The 23,670-nt window shown below is 37.5% G+C and overlaps 1 protein-coding gene and 1 long non-coding RNA gene across 2 annotated transcripts in view; one reads left to right on the forward strand and one right to left on the reverse strand.

The window, feature by feature from the left end:
- Positions 1-23,670, reverse strand: part of MALRD1 (MAM and LDL receptor class A domain containing 1) — a 682,931-nt gene that overhangs the window by 2,435 nt on the left and 656,826 nt on the right. The window contains exon 39 of the mRNA XM_012499583.2: positions 1,257-1,332. Coding sequence (XP_012355037.2) covers positions 1,257-1,332 — 76 coding nt within the window. The remainder of the gene's footprint in view (positions 1-1,256; positions 1,333-23,670) is intronic.
- LOC101177428 lies at positions 3,160-21,756 on the forward strand. Its single transcript, XR_001114040.2, has 5 exons — positions 3,160-3,305; positions 9,581-9,673; positions 9,778-9,889; positions 15,048-15,139; positions 20,817-21,756. It is a non-coding gene; the product is annotated as an uncharacterized LOC101177428 (long non-coding RNA).

A 23,670-nucleotide genomic window follows, 5' to 3' on the forward strand; every position in this document is an offset into this window, starting at 1 on the left:
TTCCTACCAAAACAATACTAAAAGTGTGTATCATATCGTTATTGATTAAAACACAAAAATAAAAAAGTTAAGTGTTTTGTCAGGCTTCAGCCACAGCACTCAAGGCTCTTAAACTACTAGAAACCACCTGACCTGATACCTCGCTACTCATTTTCATAACCAGGAACAAGATAAAAAACTATGACCTATTTTCATAAAGAAAGAGAATAATTAAATCTTTAGCTTTCTATAATACTCATTTTATAAGGAGTGAATTTTATATAGCTCTAAACTCGGATGTAATAAAACTTTCACCATTCGGAAGTGGTGTATCATAACTAAACTTACTTTATATCCAGATGAATTCTCATAACACTTACTTAAGAAAGGAATGGGAAAATAAAAAGAAAGGAATGAGATATTGATCAAAGACTGCAAAGTTTTTGTGCAGGATGAATAAATTCTGGGGATCTAATGTATAGCATGTGACTATAATACTGGGTGATATACTCAAAATTTGCTAAGAGAGATCCTAAATGTTTTCAGCACATACACACACACACACACGAAGTTAACTATGTGAGATGACAGATATTTTAAATAGTTATATTGTAGTAATCACTCCACAATATATACCTATAATAAAATATAATGTATACCTTAAACATACAAAAGTTTTATTTGTCAACTATACCTAAAAATGACTTAAAATTAAAAAAATCTAAAAAAGGAATAAGAAAGGTTTTCCTTGCCATTTTCTCCCTGCTTATAAAAATAAGGGGTAGTCCCAAAAAGGGCCAAGGAAGATGTAATACATTCTCATTTCTTTTTTCTCTTCTAAGTTATCAGGTAATGGCCCTTAGTAGTCACCCTAAATTTAAACAGAACATAGAATGCTATCCTCTCTTTTGTTTTTGAAAATAAAATATGAAAGACATTCAACGAATAGTTACTGTAAGTAGCTGACTAATACCCTGTGGGTTAAACTGATATTTTCCAGATTTGTCAGCTGTTTTTGAGTATAAACAGTGACCACAATACCATTTAACAGTGAACTGATCTTACAAGCAGACTGAAACTGTCCTGAAATGGACAATTCTCACAGCGTATTTATAGAGACAGAAACTCCTTTCTACCCCCAATTGAAATAACTCCACTAAAACACTTCTTTTAGTTATGATGTAGAAACCTGTTCAAGCAACACTGGTTCAGAGTGTGTGTGTGTGTGTGTGTGTGTGCATTTGTGTGAAATGATACAGTTCACCCTTGCCACTTACCTCTGTTTTCTCTGGGTTGCTCAAGTTCCCGTAAACTGGATTGACAAAAGCACAGTTACCACTTCCCTCGGTTTTCCTTAAAGCACACAGGGCCATCAAAAATAAAAAAGTATTGACATTTACCATAGTACATTTTCAGGTTATTGTTTGTTAGAAACTTTTGAGAGACACGTTGTCTAGCCAGCACACTTATTTTCATGAATGTATTACCGTAAGTAAAGTTTGTTTTTTATTTTTTATTTTTTGCAGGACACCAAGGCGACTACATTCATGAAAGCAAATGTAATTTGAACTCTGAGTGTTTAGATCCAAATAAACCCAGGCAGATAAAAGAAACGGCAAAAGTTAGTCTTAATGTTGATTTCTTAAAATACTACTCAGTGCAAAGTGTCCAACATTAGAAAGAACAATAGTGATAAAGAAAGGCCATCTTGAAGTCCTTGACACTGCAAAGTGCCAAACCACTACATCCTGAAGACTGTTTTCCATGACAGTATCTGTCATAAAGATCTGTAGCACATGAGTCATAGTATTTAACATTTTAATCAGCAAATTTAAATACAAGTGTTTTGAAAAGTTCTTTAGGGCAGTGTTTCATGAAAATCAAAAACAGCAAGCCCTTGGTAATATCACATATTGGATTAGATGCACTTAATTCACTATAATTAACTGGGCTCCATATGATTATTTTCCTTTTATGCTTTACTTAAGAATTAATAGACTTATTAGAAGACACGCAGCCCTGGACTACTTCGTGACAACTGATGAAGAAAAAATGTCCATCACAGGAACAAAAAAAAGTAACCAAAAACTAAATACACACACACACACACACACACACACACAAAAGGAACCTATACATACATGTGTACACACACACACACACACACACACACAAAGGATCCTATACATGCATGTGTACACACACACACACACACACACACACACACACACAATGGAGAATGGAAGACCAATTCCAGGATGATTGTTTTAAGAGCTTAATGACAACAAATATATAATGTATGATAATTGTATAATACAATGTATAATGTATATATAATGTATATTTTTTGCCTAATCAGGATATAGTGAAAATTAATGTTTGTCAGTAATATAATTCTAAATCCCAAAATAAAATGTAGCAAAAAGGAGGCTCTTACTGATTTGATTTCTGAAAACAAACTGCCGTAGGCATAACTGCCTATTGTGATCTACCAAACCACATGGTCCTTTTCAAAGAAACTGCAGCACTAGTGAGCCTAACAGTCTAATCTGGCTAATTATGTTTGGCTGGCAATACATTTTCCCTGTGGATTCAGTGTCTTTTAAGCTTCCTGATCTCCACTGGCTTAAATATATAATAGATTAAGTGTTTCACCCTCACTGCGGGTACATTTTGCTTATTGATGAATAGGGCCATATGCATCTATTTTGTGGGTTATTACTGAAAACTCTGAATTGAGTCAACAAATATCTGTTAATTCCTTAACCACTAATTGAATGCTTATTAGGTGCTCTGATTAATTTGAATAAGTTGTGTTTGACTCTTTGCCTTTACTTTATTCAAGACTAGTCTATGTTAAATTCTCGGAGTAGTAATCTCAGTACATAGCATGGTTAGTGCATGAGCTGAGCCAGGGATGATCTTGGAGTTGAGACTGGGTAGGGAGTGAAGTGTAGTTTTGAAATGCATCAAAATACCAAAGCAGGAAAAATTGGACATGGAAGTAGGGATGATCAAAACATAATAGAAATTAGGAACTAAGTAAAGATAAGATAGACACTGACACCAAGAGCTCAGAAAAATTAAGAGGCTGAAATCAGGCAATGAAATTAGGAAACAGGAGGAAACCCAAACCACAGGGCTAGACAGGACAGATGGTCAAAGCCGAAGTATACAACCAGGAGCTGAAGGGACCAGCTTGGCCATCAGTTGCAAGGATGTGAGGCAGAAGCAACACAAAAGATCTTGATATGAAGCAATTATTTTTGGTCTTAAACTGCTGGGACTCCAGATGACCCAGACCACGGTTGGCAGGCAGAAGCCAGGTAAATTTATCCAATTCTCAGCTCTGTTAATTCAATTATTGAAGCTACTTGTCTTCTGAAAGGGTTTTAAGTCTGAAATAATTTTCTATTAAAATGAAAAAAACAACATTTGAAGGTGTCTGGCCTTCAAGATTTGGGTAACTACAAAGAAGGAAGATGATATTTAAGAGTACGGATGTGGAGTGGTAATAAAAGAAGGCGGCGTTTCAGTGTCAGTATTGGAAGGTGAGCAATGGCAAATCCTTCCCACTTCAACTTTTGTTCTTTAGTAGTCTCAAATTGCTTTTATTTTTCCCAGATCAAAGATATATCTCCCATTCTTGAAAATCCCTGGACTATTAGACTTAAATTTTAATGTCTTTCCTATTTATTTATAAGGTAAACTATTACACTGTCCACAGATTCTTCCACGAAGGAAATTGCTAGTGTCACTCTATACATTTACTATTTCAAGTTCAATATTATGATTTTCCATTTTCATCAACTATGTCAATTTGATATTCAAATACAGGCAATTTTACTTAAAATGGTGGATCCTTACATGAGGGAAATAAAATATTTGTTTCATTATAAAGTTTTCTGCCAGTTCTGAAACTCAATGGTGTAATGATGAGTCTTCATCAGGCCAAAAAAAAAAAAAATGCAATGTTTGACTTAATGTATTTGTCAATATGCCGGTAGCTCTTAAGGAGTTGATTTTTTTTCCCCCAATGAATAAGTGAGTTGTAAGAATTGAGGTTCTAAAGAATATAACCACCTCTAGGAATAATAATGATAAAGGAACTGACTTAGAAATTTTGAGTAGAGGAAGGCCGGGCACGGTGGCTCACGCTTGTAATCCCAGCACTTTGGGAGGCCGAGGCGGGTGGATCATGAGGTCAGGAGATCGAGACCACGGTGAAACCCCGTCTCTACTAAAAATGCAAAAAATTAGCCGGGCGTGGTGGCGGGCGCCTGTAGTCCCAGCTACTCGGAGAGGCTGAGGCAGGAGAATGGTGTGAACCCGGGAGGCGGAGCTTGCAGTGAGCCGAGATCGCGCCACTGCACTCCAGCCTGGGCAACAAAGCGAGACTCCGTCTCAAAAAAAAAAAAAAAAAAATAAATAAATTTTGAGTAGAGGAAAGGAAGTTGCATGGATCATATAAGTTTTTCTCCCTTATCATGCATTCACATAAATTATTATTAAGTTTATCTTACATCCATTATGTGCAGATACTGTGTGAAGTGGCATTCTGAATGTGCGCCAAGAGACCTAGGTCAATGCAGAACTAAGATAATTCTGATGGCAGTTTCCAATTTTAATTTAGTGAGCATATTTATACTTCTAATGGAATTCACTTATTAACTGAGAACATTGTTTTACTGTTGAGAAAAGCATGGAAGTGTTTATAATAGTCTGAAATTATTACAAATGGGAAGGGAGAAAAAAGAATAAAACAAAAACCAATCTATGTTACATCCAATAAACATGACTTTGAGGTGAATATTTTACATTTTTATTTTTAACAGCTTTATGGAGCTATAAATCACATGCCATACAATTCACAAACTTAAAGTACACAATCCAATGGTTTTCAGTAATGTTACTTTTATTAATTTTTAAAAGGGTGGTATATATCACATAAAATTTGCCATTTTAACCATTTCAAGTGTACAATTCAATGCCATTAATTCCATTCACAGTGTTGTGCTACCATTACCACTATTTCCAAAATGTTTTTATCACTCTGAACTGAAACTCCATGGCCAGTAAGCATTAACACCCCATTACCCTCCAACCAATCCCAGGTAAATTCTGATTTACCTTCTGTCTTTATGAGACTCTAGGTACCTCATCTAAGTGGAATCATACAGGATTTGTCCTTTTGTGTTTGGCTTATTTCACTTAGCATAATGTTTTCAAGATTCATCCATATTGTAGCATGTAGCAGAACTGTAATCATTTTTATTGCTGAATAATATTCCATTGCATGTATATGCCACATTTTGTTTATTCATTCACCTGTTGATGGAAATTTGGGTAGTTTCCATGTTTTGACTATTGTGAATACTGCTATGGGGAGCATTGCTGTATGAATATCTGTTTAAGTCTCTATTTTGATTCTTCGGGGTGTGTAACTAGGAGTTGAATTGATGGAACACATGGTAATTCTTTTTTAACTTTCGAGGAACTGCCAAACTGTTTTTGATAGTGCTGCAGCATTTTACATTCCCACCAACAATGTGTGAGGGTTTCTATTTCTCCTCATTCTCATCAACACTTGTTATGTTGTTTTTAAATTATTATTATTATTGCTATCTCAGTGGATGTGAATTGGTATCTAATTGTGGTACTGATTTTCATTTCCCTAATGACTAGTGATGTTGAACATCTTTTTATGTTCAACTATATGTAATCTTCTTTGAAGGAATGACTATTCTAGTCCTTTGCCCATTTTGAAATTGGGTTGTCTTTTTGTTCTTAAGTTGTATGGATTTTTATATATTCTGGATATTAAACTTTTATCAGATACATAATTTTGAATATTTTCTACCATTTTGTAGATTGTCTTTTCACTTTCTTGATAATGTCTTTTGTTGCACAAAAGGTTTTGATTTTAATGAAGTCCAATTTACTTATTTATTTTTTGTTGTTGCTTGTGCTTTTGGTGTCATATTTAAGAAAGAATCAATTTCCAAATCCAAGATCATGAAGATTTACCACTGTTTTCTTATAAATGCATTATGGCTTTAGCTCTTACATGTAGCTCTTTGATCCATTTTGAGCTAATTTCTGTATGTGGTGTGAAGTAGGGGGTCCATCTGCATTCTTTTGCATTGCAAAATCCAGTTGTCCCAATATCATCTATTGAAGAGACTATTTGATCCCCATTGGATGGACTTGGCACCTTTGTCAAACATCAATTCATCATAGATGTATGGGTTTATATTTGAATTTTCAATTCAATTCAATTCAATTCAGTTGATCTATATGTCTGTTCTCATGCCTCATGCCAATACCACACTGTTTTGTTTACTGTACTTTTGTAGTAAATTTTGAAATTTGGAAGTTTGAGTTCTCCAACATTGTTTTGGCTATTTGGTACCCTTGTAATTTATAAATTTGAGAAGAGGTTTTTCATTTTTGCAAAAATGGCTGTTGGAATTTTTGATAGAGATTGCCTTGAATCTGTAGGTTGCTGCATTAGTCTGTTCTCAAGTTGCTGTGAAGAAATACCTGAGCCTGGGTAATTTATAAAGGAAAGAGGTTTAATTGACTCACAGTTCCATAGGGCTGGGGAGGCCTCGGATAACTTACAATCATGACAGAAGGGGAAGCAAACATGCCCTTCTTCACACAGTTGCAGCAAGGAGAAGTGCACAGCAAAAGGGGGAAAAGCCCCTTATAAAGCCATCAGACTTTGTGAGAACTTACTCACTATCATGAGAACAGCAGCATGAGGGTAACCATCCCCACTATTAAATTACTTCCCACTAGGTCCCTCCCATGACTTGTGGGGATTATGGAAACTAGAATTCAAGATGAGATTTGGGTGGGGACATGGAGCCAAACCGTATCAGTTGCTTTAGTTAGTATTAACATCTTGACAATATTGTCTTCCTTTCCATGAACATGGAAAGTGTGTCATTCCATTTAGTTAGGTCTTATTTAATTTCTTTCAATAATGCTTTGTGATTTTAAGTGTATAAATCTTTCACCTCACTGGTTAAATTTATTCCCAGGTATTTTATTCTTTTAGTTGCTACTGTCAATAGAATTGCCTTCAAGATTCCTTTTCTGATTGTTCATTGCTGGTATGTAGCAATACAACTGATTTTTAAGTGTTGCTCTTATACCTTGTAACTTCTCTGAATTTGTTTATTTGCTCTAGTAGCTTTCTTGTGGATTCTTTGGGATTTCTTATATATAGTATCATGCCATTTGTGAATACTGAATTTTACGTCTTCTTTTCCAATTTGAATGCCTTTTATTTCCTTTTTCCTAATTCCTCTGACAAAAGTTTATTTTTGATAACCACATTTATCCCCAGCTTAGTGGGGCTATAAAACTTCCTTAATATAAACAAGTTAAAGCTAGTGTATAGGAAAATTATTATGGCAATGTTGGACAGTTTCAGGGTAGAGTCTGATTGCCACTTAAAGTGAACATCTTTAAACTAGATAAGTGAATAAACCTTTATCTGGGTTGAAAGGAAACAAAGGTGACAGTGAGACTAGCTGTCACTCCGAATGCTGAAGTTTCTAGGACAGTGACAGCACAGTGTTCCTGCTGAGAGGCCTGTCCTTCAAAATGAACATCTTTTTACACACCTTGCAAGTTTGTTATTTTTTAAAATACACTTTTATAATTTGTTTTACTGTTTTCTATTCACTTTATTTACTAAATTGATTGCCATTTTTGGTGATAAATGGGTGATTTAATTTCTTTATGTTAACTACAGACGTGTGCTGTGTTTTTTTCCCCCTAATTTACCAGTAAGTCACTTGGTGTGTCTGTAAAACTACTCAGGCTGCTTAGTGAAATTCAGCAAACACCTAGTTTCCACTACCATCTTATGGGAGTAACACTGTTGCACTATGTTCATATTTAAAATTAGGTTTAGAAAATATTCAAAGAAAAATGAGCTCAAAAGCTTAAATTTTTTTATTTTTTATTTTTAGAGACAGAGTCTCACTCTGTTGCCCAGGCTTGTATACAGTGGCGTGATCATAGCTCACTGCAGCCTTGAACTCCTGGGCCCAAGCAATCCTCCTGCCTCAGCCCCCTGAGTTGCTGGGACTATAGGTGCATGCCAACACACCTGGCTAATTTTAAAACTGCTCAAGCTGCTTAGTGAAATTCACCAAACACCTAGTTTCTACTACTATCTCACAGGAGTAACACTGTTGCACTATGTTCATATTTAAAAGTAGACTTAGAAAATACTCAAAACTTAGCTCAAAAGTTTAAATTTTTTTATTTTTTATTTTTAGAGACACAGTCTCACTCTGTTGCCTAGGCTGGTGTACAGTGGTGTGATCATAGCTCACTGCAGCCTTGAACTCTTGGGCCCAAGCAATCCTCCTGCCTCAGCCTCCTGAGTTGATGGGACTATAGGTGTGTTGACACCTGGCTAATTTTTTAATTTTTTGTAGAGATGGGGTCTTGTTATATTGTCCAGTCTGGACTTGAACTCACAACTCCTGATCTCAAGCAATCCTCTCATCTTGGTCTCCTAAAGCACTGGGATTATGGGTGTGAGCCACTGTGCCTGACCTGAGCTCAAAACTTTAGCACAGATTTTTTTAAGTGAAAGGGAATACCATTTGTGAGGGTCATGGATGATTATTTCTGTCGTATCTTGGTGGATTGTGTTATAAAACTTCAGTGTCAAAACCTGTCCACTCAAAAGTATGAAGAATCATACTGTCTGAAATCAGGATAATTACAATGCAGCTGTCAAATGACGTTAATGGACAGACATAATAATTTATCTATCAAAAGATCTTCTCCCTGTATTTCATGAGTGGAGGCATTGGTTCTCATGCTTCCATGAGTGAAATGATTTCTAAACATTTTTTCTAAGATGTCAGACAATATCCTAAAATCTGAGACGAAATTGTCATGAGTTAAGTGCCTGAAAGGAATTGATGCTCTCCAATGTGGTAACTCACTCCTTAAGATGGTGGAAAGAGAATTTTTTAATGTTACTTATCATTTTCCTTATTTACTTATTGACATTCACCCATGTCTAGGACCCATACTATGCACTAAATGTTGCACTGGGTCCTAGACTTCTTAAGTTGATTAGTATATGGCTCCAACCTCTAGAGCTTTTCAGAGGGTGGCAACTGCTGGTTTCTATCTCTTAGATGAAATGACGTGTTTATAAAAATGCTTATCACAAGCAGGTGCACACCGATAGTTGAGTGCTATTCTCTTCACCTTCTTTCCTTATGTTTTCCTCCTTTTGCCATTTACATCTTTTTTTAAACTTCCTGCTTCTTTCTCCTGACCCCCAAATTTGTGAAATGAAAGGACATTGGTATAAAGAACAATAATAAGGAGGTGTCAACATTAATAATCACTGTAGTACTTTGAATTTTTTCCACTTTTTTTTTTTTTTAGAAACATGGTCTTGCTCTGTCACCTAGGCTGTAATACAGTGGGGTGATCCCAGCTCACAGCAGCCTCCAACTCCTGGGCTCAAGAGATCCTCCTGCCTCAGCCTTCTGACTAGCTGGAACTACAGGAATGTGCTACCACACCCAGCTAATTTTTTAATTTTTTGTAGAGATGACATCTCACTATATTGCCCAGGCTGATCTTGAACTTCTAGCCTCAAGCAATCCTCCCACCTCAGCCTCTGAACGTGCTGGAATTACAAGTATGAGCCACCATCCCTAGCATTACTTTTAATTAAAAAAAAAAGATTAATTTAGAGCCTAGCAAGAACCCTTGCAATCATCTTGTCTCTGTCTTCTATTACAGATGCAGCAACTGAGATTCTTCCCCAACTAGACTATAAGTCCTCTGAGGGATAAGGAACATGTCTGGTTTCCTCATCTCTCTGTCACAGCACCTTGTGAATGCCTAGAAGATAGTAAGAATCAACTGAATTTGTAGAAAGAATAACGATAATTACCTATAGTCTAAAGGTTTAGTGATGAAATGAAGTCCACTAACTTCTCTCTGCTTATTTCCACCCTCAATAATATATTTCCTCAACCCCCACAGAGGAAAGACAATTCATTTTTTACTATTGTTCAATAGAGCCATATTTGTATGTAGCTTCCTGTTCTGCTTAGCCCAAGACATTAAGTGGGTCAGGAGTAACCTCTGCCCTCTGTTTTTTCTCCCATTCCTTTGTCACCTGCTTAAGTGGCAGCCCAGAGTAGCTTGGGGGCTTCTCTGAAGATGAGCAGAGTACAGTAGATTAGGCATGGCCTTTCTATCCATTTCTACTATGGAGAAACTGAAAAAGCTACATGGCTGGAAAAAAATCACCTTGGTACTAATTTACTATTTTGCAATATTTGAAAATAAAGACCTGTGGTCTTCCTATGTATTTCTTTTTAAACAATGAGGGGTATGGAACATCTATGCATAAACATCAAGGTCTTCAAGTGAATTTTCAGGTTGTGAAGTACGTGATTTGTTACTACCAGGGAGAGATGTTTCCCAGCCATAAAAATGAATGTGACTTTTTTTTTAAAGGATGCATCTAAATTATAAAAGACAATCATTTCACTGGTGAGAATAGAATTCACTTATTGAGTCATGCCTATTACATTATATTTTGTTTAGCATAATTAATGGTGAATCTGAGTTGTCCCAGAGAAGTAAACCTTAATTCTCCTCTCCCTACTTCCACCTCTCTCATTTTAAAGTCTTCAACTAGTTTTTCCCAAATGTTTCCAGTCTTAAGATTTAAGGAATTTGAAGCCTTTCCCAAAGATCTAATCTTCCAGATAAAAGGAAAATATAATACAGCATTCCAATAAAAATAAAATATTCTTGGGTTTCCCTTTTTAATTATGCCTATTTTTAATGTTCATTAAATATATTTCCCTCTGCCAAGAAGAGATCTTTTTAGAAATGTTTGTTTCTTAACCAGCGTACTGTTTTCTTTTTTTTCTTTTTTAACTTTGTCTCATCCTAAAAATCAATGAGCAATGTTCTTTTATTTTTTTTTTCTTCCCTGGCTTTATAACCTAAGGAAATAGGTTTTGTGGTATGTTTACTTGCTCATTTTTAACTTGCAGTAATCATGAGAGATTGGTGCCCTGTGTTTCCTATGTAACTCACAGTCTCAAATGATTCACATGTATCATCTTTCTTTTCTCAAAACCTTAAAGTGTTATTTTACACCTGGTCTCTGATCATTTACAGTCCATTTTTTAGCCTGTTTGAATAGACTTTTTTTTCAAGGAAAGTAATCATAAATTTTAATTTTAGGCACTATTTTGTCCTTTTTGTAATAAAGACAGATTTACAGCATTTTACAAAAAAAATAGCACAGTAAAAGAACATAAAACAAATACGAAGTAGGATGTTGGAGGACGGGAATCTGAGAACAGGAAAATATAAATGAGGCAAAGGTAACAAGATGGAGAGTTCATGAAATGGATATCATCGGAGTATGTATATTTATTAGCGGCAGGATGCAACTTAGACTTTAAGATTCTAGAAATCAAATTTAAGCAGGACAATCAATTACTCAGGCTATAATTTCAAAAAGAAACAAACAAACCAGATGCTTAGAAGCACTTCTTCTCTAACTCAAGAGATAAAGCATCTATTGTGTGGATCCTGTTACTGTAATCTAATGTAACAAAGTAACAAGTCCCTAACCACATTATTTTAGGAAAGTCAGCAAAGGGTTACACTAGGTTGTTTCAACTAATACTTTTCAAACACCAGGCTGAAACGATGCCAAGATGTGCTTCAGTAAAAGCTACCCAGAAAGTGTTGGCAAGGAGGGAGGGGAGATTTTATAGAGATCTTGAAGCACAACAATGCCTTAGAGAATTTGATTTTGGGGGCATTTTCATTTGTTCGTTTATCATAAAAAAGTCAACACCAAGCTTATAATTTATAGTGCATCATTGCAGTGTAACACATTAGATCTGTTATAAAAGTCTACAGGTAGAGAAAAAACTGCACAGTCATAAGGTAATAGAAGAAATAAGTTGAATCTATGAAGTCAACCTATTCTCACTGAGTGTACACTCCCATAAAATACCATGTTATCTGACTACTGCTAATAAAAAGAGAGAGAGACAGAAAGAAATTATAAGAGAATGTAAATAGTAAACTGTCTAATGGTCTCTATTCCTGTCAAAATGATGATTTTTTTTTTAAATAAACAATCTGGAGGAAAAGAAAGAAAGAAAAGAAGCCAATTTGAAAAAGCAAGGATACATTAAGGAAATATCTACGAGCTCACATTTTCATTTCCAAGTCCTTAAGGAACAAACTAAACCAAATGTTTGGGTGAAAAAGTTCAGAAAGAACTGCGTTTGCAAACACAACCAGAAATGCCACAAAAGGCAGAGGAAAAGATTCATCACCCAGGGTCACAAAACCAAACAATTGGAACACCAAATTTTGCCAAAGTCATTCACATGATACAGCAGCTGCTTTATTTTTCTTCCACTCTTTTCAGGCAGGAAGTAAATATGCTGACCACAAAAGCTGTCACTGTTTAAGCACTCTTTCTGTGGCAGAGCACTTTAATGGGAACATGCCCAGGAATATGGAGGCAATTAGTAGGAATAAAGCTGACCCAGGTTTCTGTAACTTAATCTTAAGGAAAACCTAGGCTGCCAATGGGAGCTCCATCTTCACTCCACTTCACAAGTGCAGTGTTAGCAAATTCACAACCACCTAATAGAAACCAGATGCCTAGCAAGCAAGTCCCTTTGGAAATATATTTGATAGCATATATATATATATATATATATATATATTTTTTTTTTTTTTTTTTTTTTTTTTTTTGACAGTGTCTTGCTCTGCTGCCCAGGTTGGAGTGCAGTCGTGGGATCATAATTTGACCTCCTGGTCTCAGGCAATCCTCCCTACTCAGCCTCTTGGGTAGCTAGCCCTACAGCCACGTACCGCCATGACCAGCTAATTTTTTTTTTTTTAATTGTTTTGCCGAGATGAGCTCTTGCTGTGTTGCCTTGAGCTCCCGGACTCAAGCAATCCTCCTGCCTCAGCCTCACAAAGCACTGGGATTAAAGTCATGAGCCACCATGCCTGGCCTAACAGCACATTTTAAAAATCCATCTTGGCCTAGTAAAATTATTGGAGTCAGTCTTTAGGTAATAATTAGAGAGAAAGACAAAAATGTATATAGAAAAAGATTCATCACAAATTAGAAAAATTAGATGCAAGCTCAATGTCTAATAATAGGAGAATGGTTAAATGACAATGCACGTACTTGACACAGCATTATTCAACCCTTTCAAGTCATGCTTTAAAGAATATTTAGTAGTACAGGGCTGTGATATGGTTTGGATGTTTGTCCCCTTCAAATCTCATGATGAAATGCGATCCCTAATATTGGAGGTAGAGCCTGGTGGGACCTGACTGGATCATGGGGGCAGATCCCCAGGAAAGGCTTAGCGCCACATCGCCTTGGTGATGAGTGAGTTCTCACATTGAGTTCATGTGATTTGGTTGTTTAAAAGTGTGTGGGACCTCCTTCCGGTCTCTTTTGCTCTTGCTCTTGCTACATGATGTGCTTGCTCCTGCTTCGCCTTCTGCCATTAGTAAAAGCTCCCTGATTGCTCCACAGGAGCTGAGTAGATGCTGGCACCAAGCTTCTTATGCAGCTTGCAGAATTGTGAGCCAATTAAACCCCTTTTCTTTATAAATTATCCAGCCTCAGCCTCAGGTATTGCTGCTGCTGCTGCTGCTGCTGCTGCTGCTGTTGCTTCTTCTTCTTCTTCCTCTTCTTCTTCCTCCGTCTTCTTCCTCTTCTTCTTCCTCTTCCTCTTCTTCCTCTTCCTCTTCTTCCTCTTTTTTCTTCCTCTTGTTCTTCTTCTTCCTCTTCTTTTTCTTCTTCCTCTTCTTCTTCCTCTCCTTCTTCTTCTTCCTCTTTTTCTACCTCTTCTTCTTCCTCTTTTTTTTATTTATTTATTTTTGAGATAGACTCTCTCCGGAGTGCAGTGGCGCAATCTTGGCTTGCTGCAGTCTCCACCTCCTGGGTTCAAGTGATTCTCATGTCTCTGCCTCCCAAGTAGCTGAAATTACAAGTGTGTGCCACCATGCCTGACTAATTTTTGTATTTTTAGTAGAAACAGGGTTTTGCCATGTTGGCCAGGCTGGTCTTAAACTCCTGACCTCAAGTGTTTCACCAGTCTTGGCCTCCCAAAGTGCTGAGATTATAGGTGTGAGGCAGTGCACCCAGCCCCAGCCTCAGGTATTTCTTTATAGCAACGCAAAAATGGCCTAACACAGGCTGTGGTTGTCAAAGTGTGGGCTCTGGACTTCTGGAGGTTCTAAGACACCTTCCAAGGATCTACAAATTCAAAACTAATTTTTGCATTAATAATAAAACACATGTGTAAAATATTCACTGAAATTTCAAGCTAGATTACTGAATTTTTATAATAATAGACTTTTTACTGGGATGACATTTACACTGATGGCCCAGATGTGATGGAGGGGAAAACTGCTGGTATCTTAGCACTAGTTCTTAGCACTAGTTAAAGCCATGGTGCCAAATTATACACTGTGTTCTTAATCACCATCTGCTGCCAGTAAAGCCAGTTATACTTCAAAATGACTTTGATAAAGCCTTAAAAATTAATAATCATATTAACTTTCAAGTCATTAGTACAAGTCATTTTTATATTCTGTGAAGTGTGCATATAAAGCATCTTTGTGGAATACTGAAGCACATGTTCTCTTATGGAGAAGCACTGAGATTAAGTTGCATGCTAAACTAGCCACTTTTTCATCTCGGAGCAAAACTTGTGTTTGAAAGAATTACTGACAGAAAAACTATGGTTCTTTACACTAGGGCATTTGGCAGACATTTTCATAAAAACAAGTGAAGCAAGGCTCTTAAATCAAAGAAAACACCTGATAGTATGTATTGCTGATGAGAAACTTCAAACATCCAAAGAAAAATGAGAATTTTGAAAAATAAGTGTTGTCTACCATGAGTATGACAAGTTCCCCATACTTTAAATACTTGATTGATGAGGGTTTTATTTTGTTTTGTTTTTTGGTTTTTTGCTATATTGCAGAATGAAATGGGTCAGCATCTGACGTACTGCATAAATCACTAAACCAATATTTTCTAAATGTAACATGCATGATGCTACAAAATCACACATAGGTAAGTGATCCATCAAAGTGAAAAACAGATCAGTGATTTTTTAATGTAATAGTTCGAAAATTCCATGGATATGTTTTCAGATTCTGCATTAGAACTGCATTTTGAGGAACTACCCCATGTAAAGTTTTGGTGTAATAGAAAAGCATCAATAATTATCTCAAAAGCTAGTAAAATACACCTTCTGTATTTTTTCATTCTTGCATTGCTACGACGAAATACCTGAGACTGAGTAATTTATAAAGGAAAGAGGTTAATTGGCTCACAGTTCCGCAGGCGGTACAGGAAGCATAGTGTTTCTGGGGATGCCTGAGGAAATATACGGTCAGGTGGAAGCAGGCACGTCTTACATGGCTGAGGCAGGAGCAAGAGAGAGTCGGGGCAGGTGCCACACACTTTTAAAAAACCAGATCTCACAATAACTCACTCAGTAGAACAGCACTGGGGGGGATGGTGCTAATCCATTAATGAAAAATCTGCCCCCATGAGTCAATCACCTGCCAGCAGGCTCCACCTCCAACAATGGGGATTACAATTTGAGCTGAAGTTTGGTGGGGCCACATAATCAAACCATATCAGCTCCTTTTTAAAAATACATATCTGTGTGAGGTTGAATGTGTTTAATATATTTCAACAAATCAAGATAATGGCTTTAATGAAGAAGTAGATATAAGAATCCCACACTAGCCCTCACTAAAGGTTTTAGTTTGAGTAGTGATATGATTTGGATGTTTTGTCCCCTTCAAGTCTCATGTTGAAATGTGACCTCCAATGTTGGAAAGTGGGCCTACTGGGAGGTGTTTGGGCCATGGGGCAGATCCCCCATGAATGGCTTAGTGCTGCCCTTGCAGGAATGAGTGAGTTCTCACTCTATGGATCCATGAGAGATCTAGTCGTTTACAAGAGCATAGCACCTTCTCTCTCTCTATCACCCTTGTCATGTGATGCGCCAGTTTCCCCTTTGCCTTCTGCCATGATTGTAAGTTTCCTGAGGCCTCACCATAAGCAGATGCTGGCATCATACTGTTTGTACAGCCTGCGGAACTGTCAGCCAAACAAATCTCTTTTCTTTATAAATTACCAACCCTCAGGTATTTCTTTATTGCAATGCAAATGGAGTAATACAAGTAGCTTTGTTCTACTAAGCACTGGGGGTTCAAATATGAGTAAATACTTATTTACTTGGCTAACATCTACTTTTCTCCAATAAATTTTTGCTAGTTACCAATTCTGGAAATGTTTTTTCACTCCCTTTCTTCAACAAATGTGATACCTCAAAGCCCCATAGTTGGTAAAGGTCATTTTTAAATAGAATGTTATATTTTATATATAGATAAATATTATACATATAATTTTAAATATACAAATATATTTTCATAATAGGTTATAATAGATATCTGGTCATTTAAAATATATTAATAAATATAATTGTAAATATTTCTTAGTTTAATTTCTTCTATGGTAAGTCTTGATAGCTATAAACCACCTTAAGAAAAGTCTTTGCGGTCTTCAATAAGTTTTAAAGGTGTGATGGTATGTTGAGACCAAAATGTTTGAGAATGGTCAGTATAGGGAAATAAGGAGAAATAAATTTCGTAGCAATTTCAATTTTAAGAGGAAAGAGTACATGTACATATTTATATACTGATAAAAATTCAACAGAAGATACATCAAAATGTTAACAGTATGTAATTCTGGGTGATGAGATTAACTAACATTTTACATTATTTTAAACCCATGTAGTTGGATTTCCAAAGTTCTATTTATGGCTCTGTTGTGCATTGGAATCTCAGGGTAGGGGTGATAGTTTCACAATCTGGAAAGATCACAAGCTGTGTCCCCAACTTGAGCTTCCCACCTCCACCATGCCCACACACCTTGTAGGACATTTGCCTAAATAAAAGATGCGATCCGCATGCCTCATGATCTTCAGGTTCCCTGTTTCGCTGATTCCCCTCTTTTATCACCTCTTCTCCTAGCCCTGCAGCACTACTCAACACTTTTTGGATGTGTCACATTGATACGGGGAGGGGGACAGGGAAGTGCTGGGTAGAGAAGGCAGGTCCCTGGTGAGGGCTCTACCCCCAGGACTGTGCCCAGGGACCTAGGTGAGGACAAGCATTTCTGTTTTCTTGCCCAAATGTTGCATTTCCCAGATCATCCTGGCCTGCCAAGCCCCCACCCTGTGCCTATAAAAACCCCGAGACCCTAGCGGGCAGACACGCAGGCAGCTGGACGTCGAGAGGATCACACTGGTGGAAGAATACCCAAACAGACGTCAGCAGAAGCTGGTAGACGCTGGCAGGCTGACCAGCAGAATGATGCGCAGTTTGGCCGGGGTGGTTGGAGGGGAGCCCGGCCACTGGGCAGCTCTACTCCGGGGGAAAACCACCTTCCCAATCCATTCCCTTCTGGTTGCCCCATCTTCTCAGAGCTACCACCACTCAATAAAAACCCTTGCACTCATCCTCCAAGCCCACGTGTGATCTGATTTTTCCAGTACACCAAGGCAAGGATCCAGGAAACAGAAAGCCCTCTGTCTATGCTATAAGGCAGAGGGTCTAATGGAGCTGAATAACACAAGCACCTACAGACAGCTAAACTCATAGAGCCCACTGGGTCGCTGTAAAAACTCAACCCTAGACACTGCCATGGGGTCGGATCCCCACAACTTGCGTGTATGCATGCTCCCCCTAGAGGTTTGGGCAGCGGGGCACCAACCGAGTGAGCCCCACACACCTACTGCATGCTCTGCAAGAGCGATAAGGGGACTTTTCCCATTTCAACATTTTTCTTAAGTCTTGGATTTGCTTTTGAATCCCTTTCTCATTGGCCAGAACCTTTGCCAAATCCCCAACTCCGGAACCAGACTGACCACTTCTCTGCACTGTGCATTGTGCATTTTACCATGAAGATGTCTAGTACCTTCTCTCCTGGCAATAAAATATTTTTCCAACTAGATTGCTCTATATGCAAACTCACTCTACTTTCCTTATTAAATTCTCTTAGACATATGATCTCTTCGGTTGAAAATGAATTGCAATACTGCTGTCTTTGTGATTGCCCTTAGCAACTCCCTAGCAACTTGCTTCCTAAATATTTTTCAGACAATTAAAATTTGACAACCTATGTAAGAATCTGTCCAGAAAAATGGACTCAGTGGCATCTATTTATTTACATTCATGTTTGAAGATTAACTTCCTATGGGCAGAGCCAAAGTCTTTATTTTCCAACTTGCTTAGGAAACATTATTTGAGCTCCAACTATATGCCTTATCCCCTACCACAGAGCTACTCCGAGTGTGGTTTATGTATGGTTTTGGTCTTATCTGGATATGGTTCCAGGATCAGATAAGTATAAGGATGGAAAATAAATGTTTAGAAACATTCATAGCAATTGGACAGAGTAATTTTATGTCTGTTGATGATAAGAATAAGAAAGTTGGACTAGTATTTTGTGTGTCTTTTTATTTCCTGTTTCTTTTTTTATGTGTGGTTTTAAGGAGTGGAGAGTTTAATAGGCAAGAAAGAAGAAGAAGGCAGAAGAAAGAAGCTCCCCTACATAGAGACAGAGGGAGGGGGGGCTCCTCCAAAGCCAAAAGAGGAAACCCCTGCCTTCATTTCTTGTTTCTAAGAATTATTTTTATTATATTTTACAAAACATTGGCATATAATGGATTGGAAACAAAAAAAAAAACACAGAAACAGAGATGTTCCTTCAACACACAGCATTTGAGTGGCTCTGTTCTATTGACAGGGATATGAGTAAATATTGAGTTACATGGTTGACTTCTATTTTTCATTCAACATGTTTTTGCTGGCTATCTCTTCTAAAAATACTCTTTTCTCTTCCTTTCCCCTTATGAATGTGATATCTCCGAGTTTCCACACTTGGAAAGGTCCAGGTACTGTCTAACCTTCTCTGATCATAAAGAAATATTTTTTCCCTACAAATGGCTCTATAAGAAAACTCACCATAATTTTTTTTATTGGGTTTTTAGACACATAATCTGTTTGATTGAAAACAAATTAAATTTTGAAGTTAATTATCAGCTTTCATGATTTCCCTTAGCAATCACCTAGCAGCTTCCTTTTTCCTATTTTTTAGACAATTTAAACTTAATAGCTTTATGTCAGAATCTGTTTAGAAAAATGATCTTATTTCATTATGACTCCTACATATCCACATATTCCTTTACATGTATCTCATTTTTTTTTTTTTTTTTTTTTTTTTTTTTTTTTTTTTTTTTTTGAGACGGAGTCTCGCTCTGTCGCCCAGGCTGGAGTGCAGTGGCGCAATCTCGGCTCACTGCAAGCTCCGCCTCCCGAGTTCACGCCATTCTCCTGCCTCAGCCTCTACGAGTAGCTGGGACTACAGGCGCCCGCCACCACGCCCAGCTAATTTTTTGTATTTTTAGTAGAGACGGGGTTTCACCGTGGTCTCGATCTCCTGACCTCGTGATCCGCCCGCCTCGGCCTCCCAAAGTGCTGGGATTACAAGCGTGAGCCACCGCGCCCGGCCTCATTTTGTTTTTTTAATACATTTAGTTAAACTGTTCTGAATCTATGAACAATTCCAGCTTTTAGGACAATGGAAACATTGCAAAAGGCAATAAAACTGCATTTTCTTGCAGTTATTTTAAAATAACCTATTTAAAAACAAATTATAGGCATACAAACATACAATTAGGATTTTATTCGATTTCTTAAAAGTGATCTTTCTCTATTAAATTCCTAGTCAATTGTCCACCATTTTTTCATCCCTGACCTGTGTTCTATTCACAGTAACCATGCAATTCTGAAACTGACCCAAGTGTTCCATAGAGCTGATGTTTATAGTTTCTTTGACTAAACATAGAAATTGCTATTTGTCTTATTTGAGTTCCTTTCTCGGGAAACCAACCATCAGGCCTCCCAGATAGTATCAAGGACCTGAAACTCATCAGACCACTGGATCTGGACAATGAGATGTCAGACCCTTCACCCATTATGATTTTCCAACTGACCACCTGCCCCCTTTTGACCAGCTCCTCTTCCTTACCCCTCTCTAATTCCTGTTTTCCCACAGGTGGTTACATTTCTTCTCTGCTACTCCCTGATTTTAATTGGTCAGGGAGATGGATTTGAGACTGATCTCCCATCTCCTTGGCTACAGAACCCCATTAAAACCTTCTTCCCTGGCAATACTTTTTGTCTCAGTGATTGGCTTTCTGTGTGGCGAGCAGCAGGGCCTAGACCAAACCCCTGGTGTTACAGAAACAATTCCCTGTCACAGTCTGTGCCACACACATATACACAGGCTGCTCTATTTTTGGGGGTGCTCTTCTTTGACACTTGGTGGATTTCAATCCATGAGTCCAGGTTGTAGTGATACAGCACCTCTGCACCAACCTTTTCTCCACCTTCCATATTATCATCACCTTCAAACCAAAGACTGTCTCTCCTTTTCCAGTGCTTTCTATGAAGTGACTGTATATGTCTGATATATGCATATTGCAGTATTAAGATTATTTGCTTTTATATATACCTCCTCCATTAGAGCATAAACTATTATTTATTCTTCTATTCCTAGCCCCTAACACAGTGACTAGTAAATAATAGGTGCTTAACAGATGTTTGTCAAAAAATATAAGAATGAATTGCTAAGAGTTTCTGACTTATGTGTTTCTTTCTTTGAAAAGATGAAAATAAACTGGTCTTTGAAGAACTCTGATTCATTAGTGAGCTTGAAAACCCAACACAATAAACAGATAGTGGAAGCTGAAGGAGTATCCCTAAGGATGCATTTAAGGAGAAATGATGTGACAGAAGATTTGAAAGCAAAAAAGAATCTATCAGGAAGACAAGAAAGCAATTATTAAACAAAAATTAAGAAGCCGATCGCCCTCCTGAGTTTCTACTCCTTGGTAACATGATTGATTCACACTAGTCAAAAGTGCTGAATAATTTGCTACATGCCATTGGAAAACTATGTAACTTACTACTAATAAAACACCTCACTTCTTTTTACTGTCTTTTGTCATTTACCCAAGTCGCTTCTTTTAAGTGGCATCTCTGATTTGCCTACAACACATTCATCTACACTGATTGCTTGTACAAGAAAACAGTGCAACCCAGAAATGTCAGAGACTGAAAGGTTGTCTTCTTGCTGTGAATAGAGGGAGGATGCGGAAAAATGCTACAACCATTGCTCCAGGGACTATCTCTGCCAAACAGAGATATTATACTGACGAAATGATAATGGTGAAATAGCTGTCAAACCAAATAATTAGAATATGGAGCCATAATACAGTAAAGTAGTCTTCATATATTTTATACAGTTTGTATTGTTCTATAGGTTGCTTGGAGTTTGTGTCCAGTGAAAATGGATTTAGAACAACCTGGGATACTTAGCAATAACAACACACAAACACGTGTATACACACGAATGAAGCGTGCATTATTCAATAAAAGTGTTCCTGATACATTGCATGTAAACTGATTTTGTATGGTCAAATAATATCTTAAATGATCAAGGAATTGATTAAAGAAATATGAGATATTAGTTACAATAGGAAATCATTTTGAAATACATGTGAAATTTTAAATCACGTTCCATCAATAAATATGATTATTACTTTTTTAAAAAGGGTTCATCATGCAGTGATTTCTCTAAAAAAAACAATGCAAGAGTGATATCCTTATTAGTAACATTGGTAAATACATTTTCAGCTGCCAGGCACTGCTTTTCAGGAACTTAAGGGCAGAATCTGTCACACATATAGACATCCAAATTAAATAGTCTAATGTGAGGGCAATATTGAAATGACTGAGCATAGTCCCTCTGCTTGTTTTGTTTTGTTTGGTTTTGTTATTCAGATAGAGTCTTGCTTTGTTGCTCAGGCTGGAGTGCAGTGGTGTGATCATGGCTCACTACAGCCTCCAACTCCTGGGCTCAAGCGAACTTCTCCCTCAGCTTCTGATTTTGCACCTGCCCAACATGTTATTTATAAAGTTCCCACAATGTGTTAGGGAAGATGCAAGACACACAATGCTGTCCCTACTTTCCAGAGGTTTTTCAGCAAATAGAATAACAACAAATGAGCCCCAGACTTTGTTGTTTTAACCATCAGTCAGTTGTGTGGTTAACATCAGCATACAGATAAAGTTGCTGTCTCATCTAATCATGAATTGTAAATTAGGCATCTTTTTAATTTTTAAAATGAGCATTATCTCTTTCAGGGAGTTGTAATGCAAAGATAAATGTAGAGCACTACTCAGTCAAATTACAGACACCTAATAGCTGAAAGATTTAATGCCAAGTTACACTGCAACTAGGGAATACTTAGGACCCAAAAGAACTAAGCTCAATATTCTATTTAAATCATAGAATTTCAGAGCTGGGAACGAACCTTAAAATAATTTATTATTTCCCATTCTGTTGTGGGTGTGAATGGCTCATAAAAGAGATTAACTTTAGGCAACACAAAGATTATAATTTTATAGTTAAATTTCATATTAAAGGCATAATGAAAAATACATATTTAGACAGAATCTTGCTCTATCACCCAGGCTAGAGTGCAGTGGCCAATCTCCAATCTTAGCTCACTACAACCTTTGCCTCCTGGGTTCAAGCGATTCTCCTGCCTCAGGCCCCCAAGTAGCTGGTGCATGCCACCATGCCTGGCTAATTTTTGTATTTTATTATTATTTTTTTTTTAGTACAGACGGGGTTTCACCATGTTAGCCAGGCTGGTCTTGAACTCCTGGCCTAAAGTGGTCTTCCCACCTTGGCCTCCCAAAGCACTGGGATTACAGGCATGAGCCACAGCACCCAGTCATAATGGAAATATTTTTAAATGGCACATCAAACCCATGACTTCATGAATATTTTTGCTTAGGAAAGAGCAAAGTAAAAAGTCAATTTAAAAAAAATGAAAAAAAAAAAAAAAAGGCTTATCCATGTTTCTGTGATACACTGTTTCCATTTCAAAATAAATGTGGCCCACCAGGTGTGGTGACTCATGCCTGTAATCCCAGCACTTTGGGAGGCCGAGACAGGCAGATAACCTGAAGTCAGGAGTTCCAAGACCATCTTGGCCAACATGGTGAAACCCCATCTCTACTAAAAATACAAAAATTAGCTATGTGTGGTGGCGTGTGCCTGTAGCCCCAGCTACTCGGGAGGCTGAGGCAGGAGAATCGCTTGAACCTGGGAGGCGGAGGTTGCGGTGAGCCAAGATCGTGCCACTGTACTCCCGCCTGGGTGACAGGGCAAGGCTCTGTCTCAAAAAATAAATAAATAAAAATAAAAAATAAATGTGGCCAGGCACGGCGGCTCAGGCATATGATTCCAGTACTTTGGGAGGCCCCGGAAGGAGAATCACTTGAGCCCAGGAGTTTGAATCCCGTCTGGACAATATAGCAAGACCATGTCTGTACAAAAAAAAAAAAAAAAAATAGCTGGGAGTGTTGGGTACACGCCTGTGGTAGTAGCTATTAAGGAGGCTAAGATGGGAGAATTGCTTGAGCCTGGGAGGTTGAGGCTGCAGTGAA

The sequence above is a fragment of the Nomascus leucogenys genome, chromosome 9 (genome assembly GCF_006542625.1).
Source record: "Nomascus leucogenys isolate Asia chromosome 9, Asia_NLE_v1, whole genome shotgun sequence".
NCBI classification, from domain to species: domain Eukaryota; kingdom Metazoa; phylum Chordata; class Mammalia; order Primates; family Hylobatidae; genus Nomascus; species Nomascus leucogenys.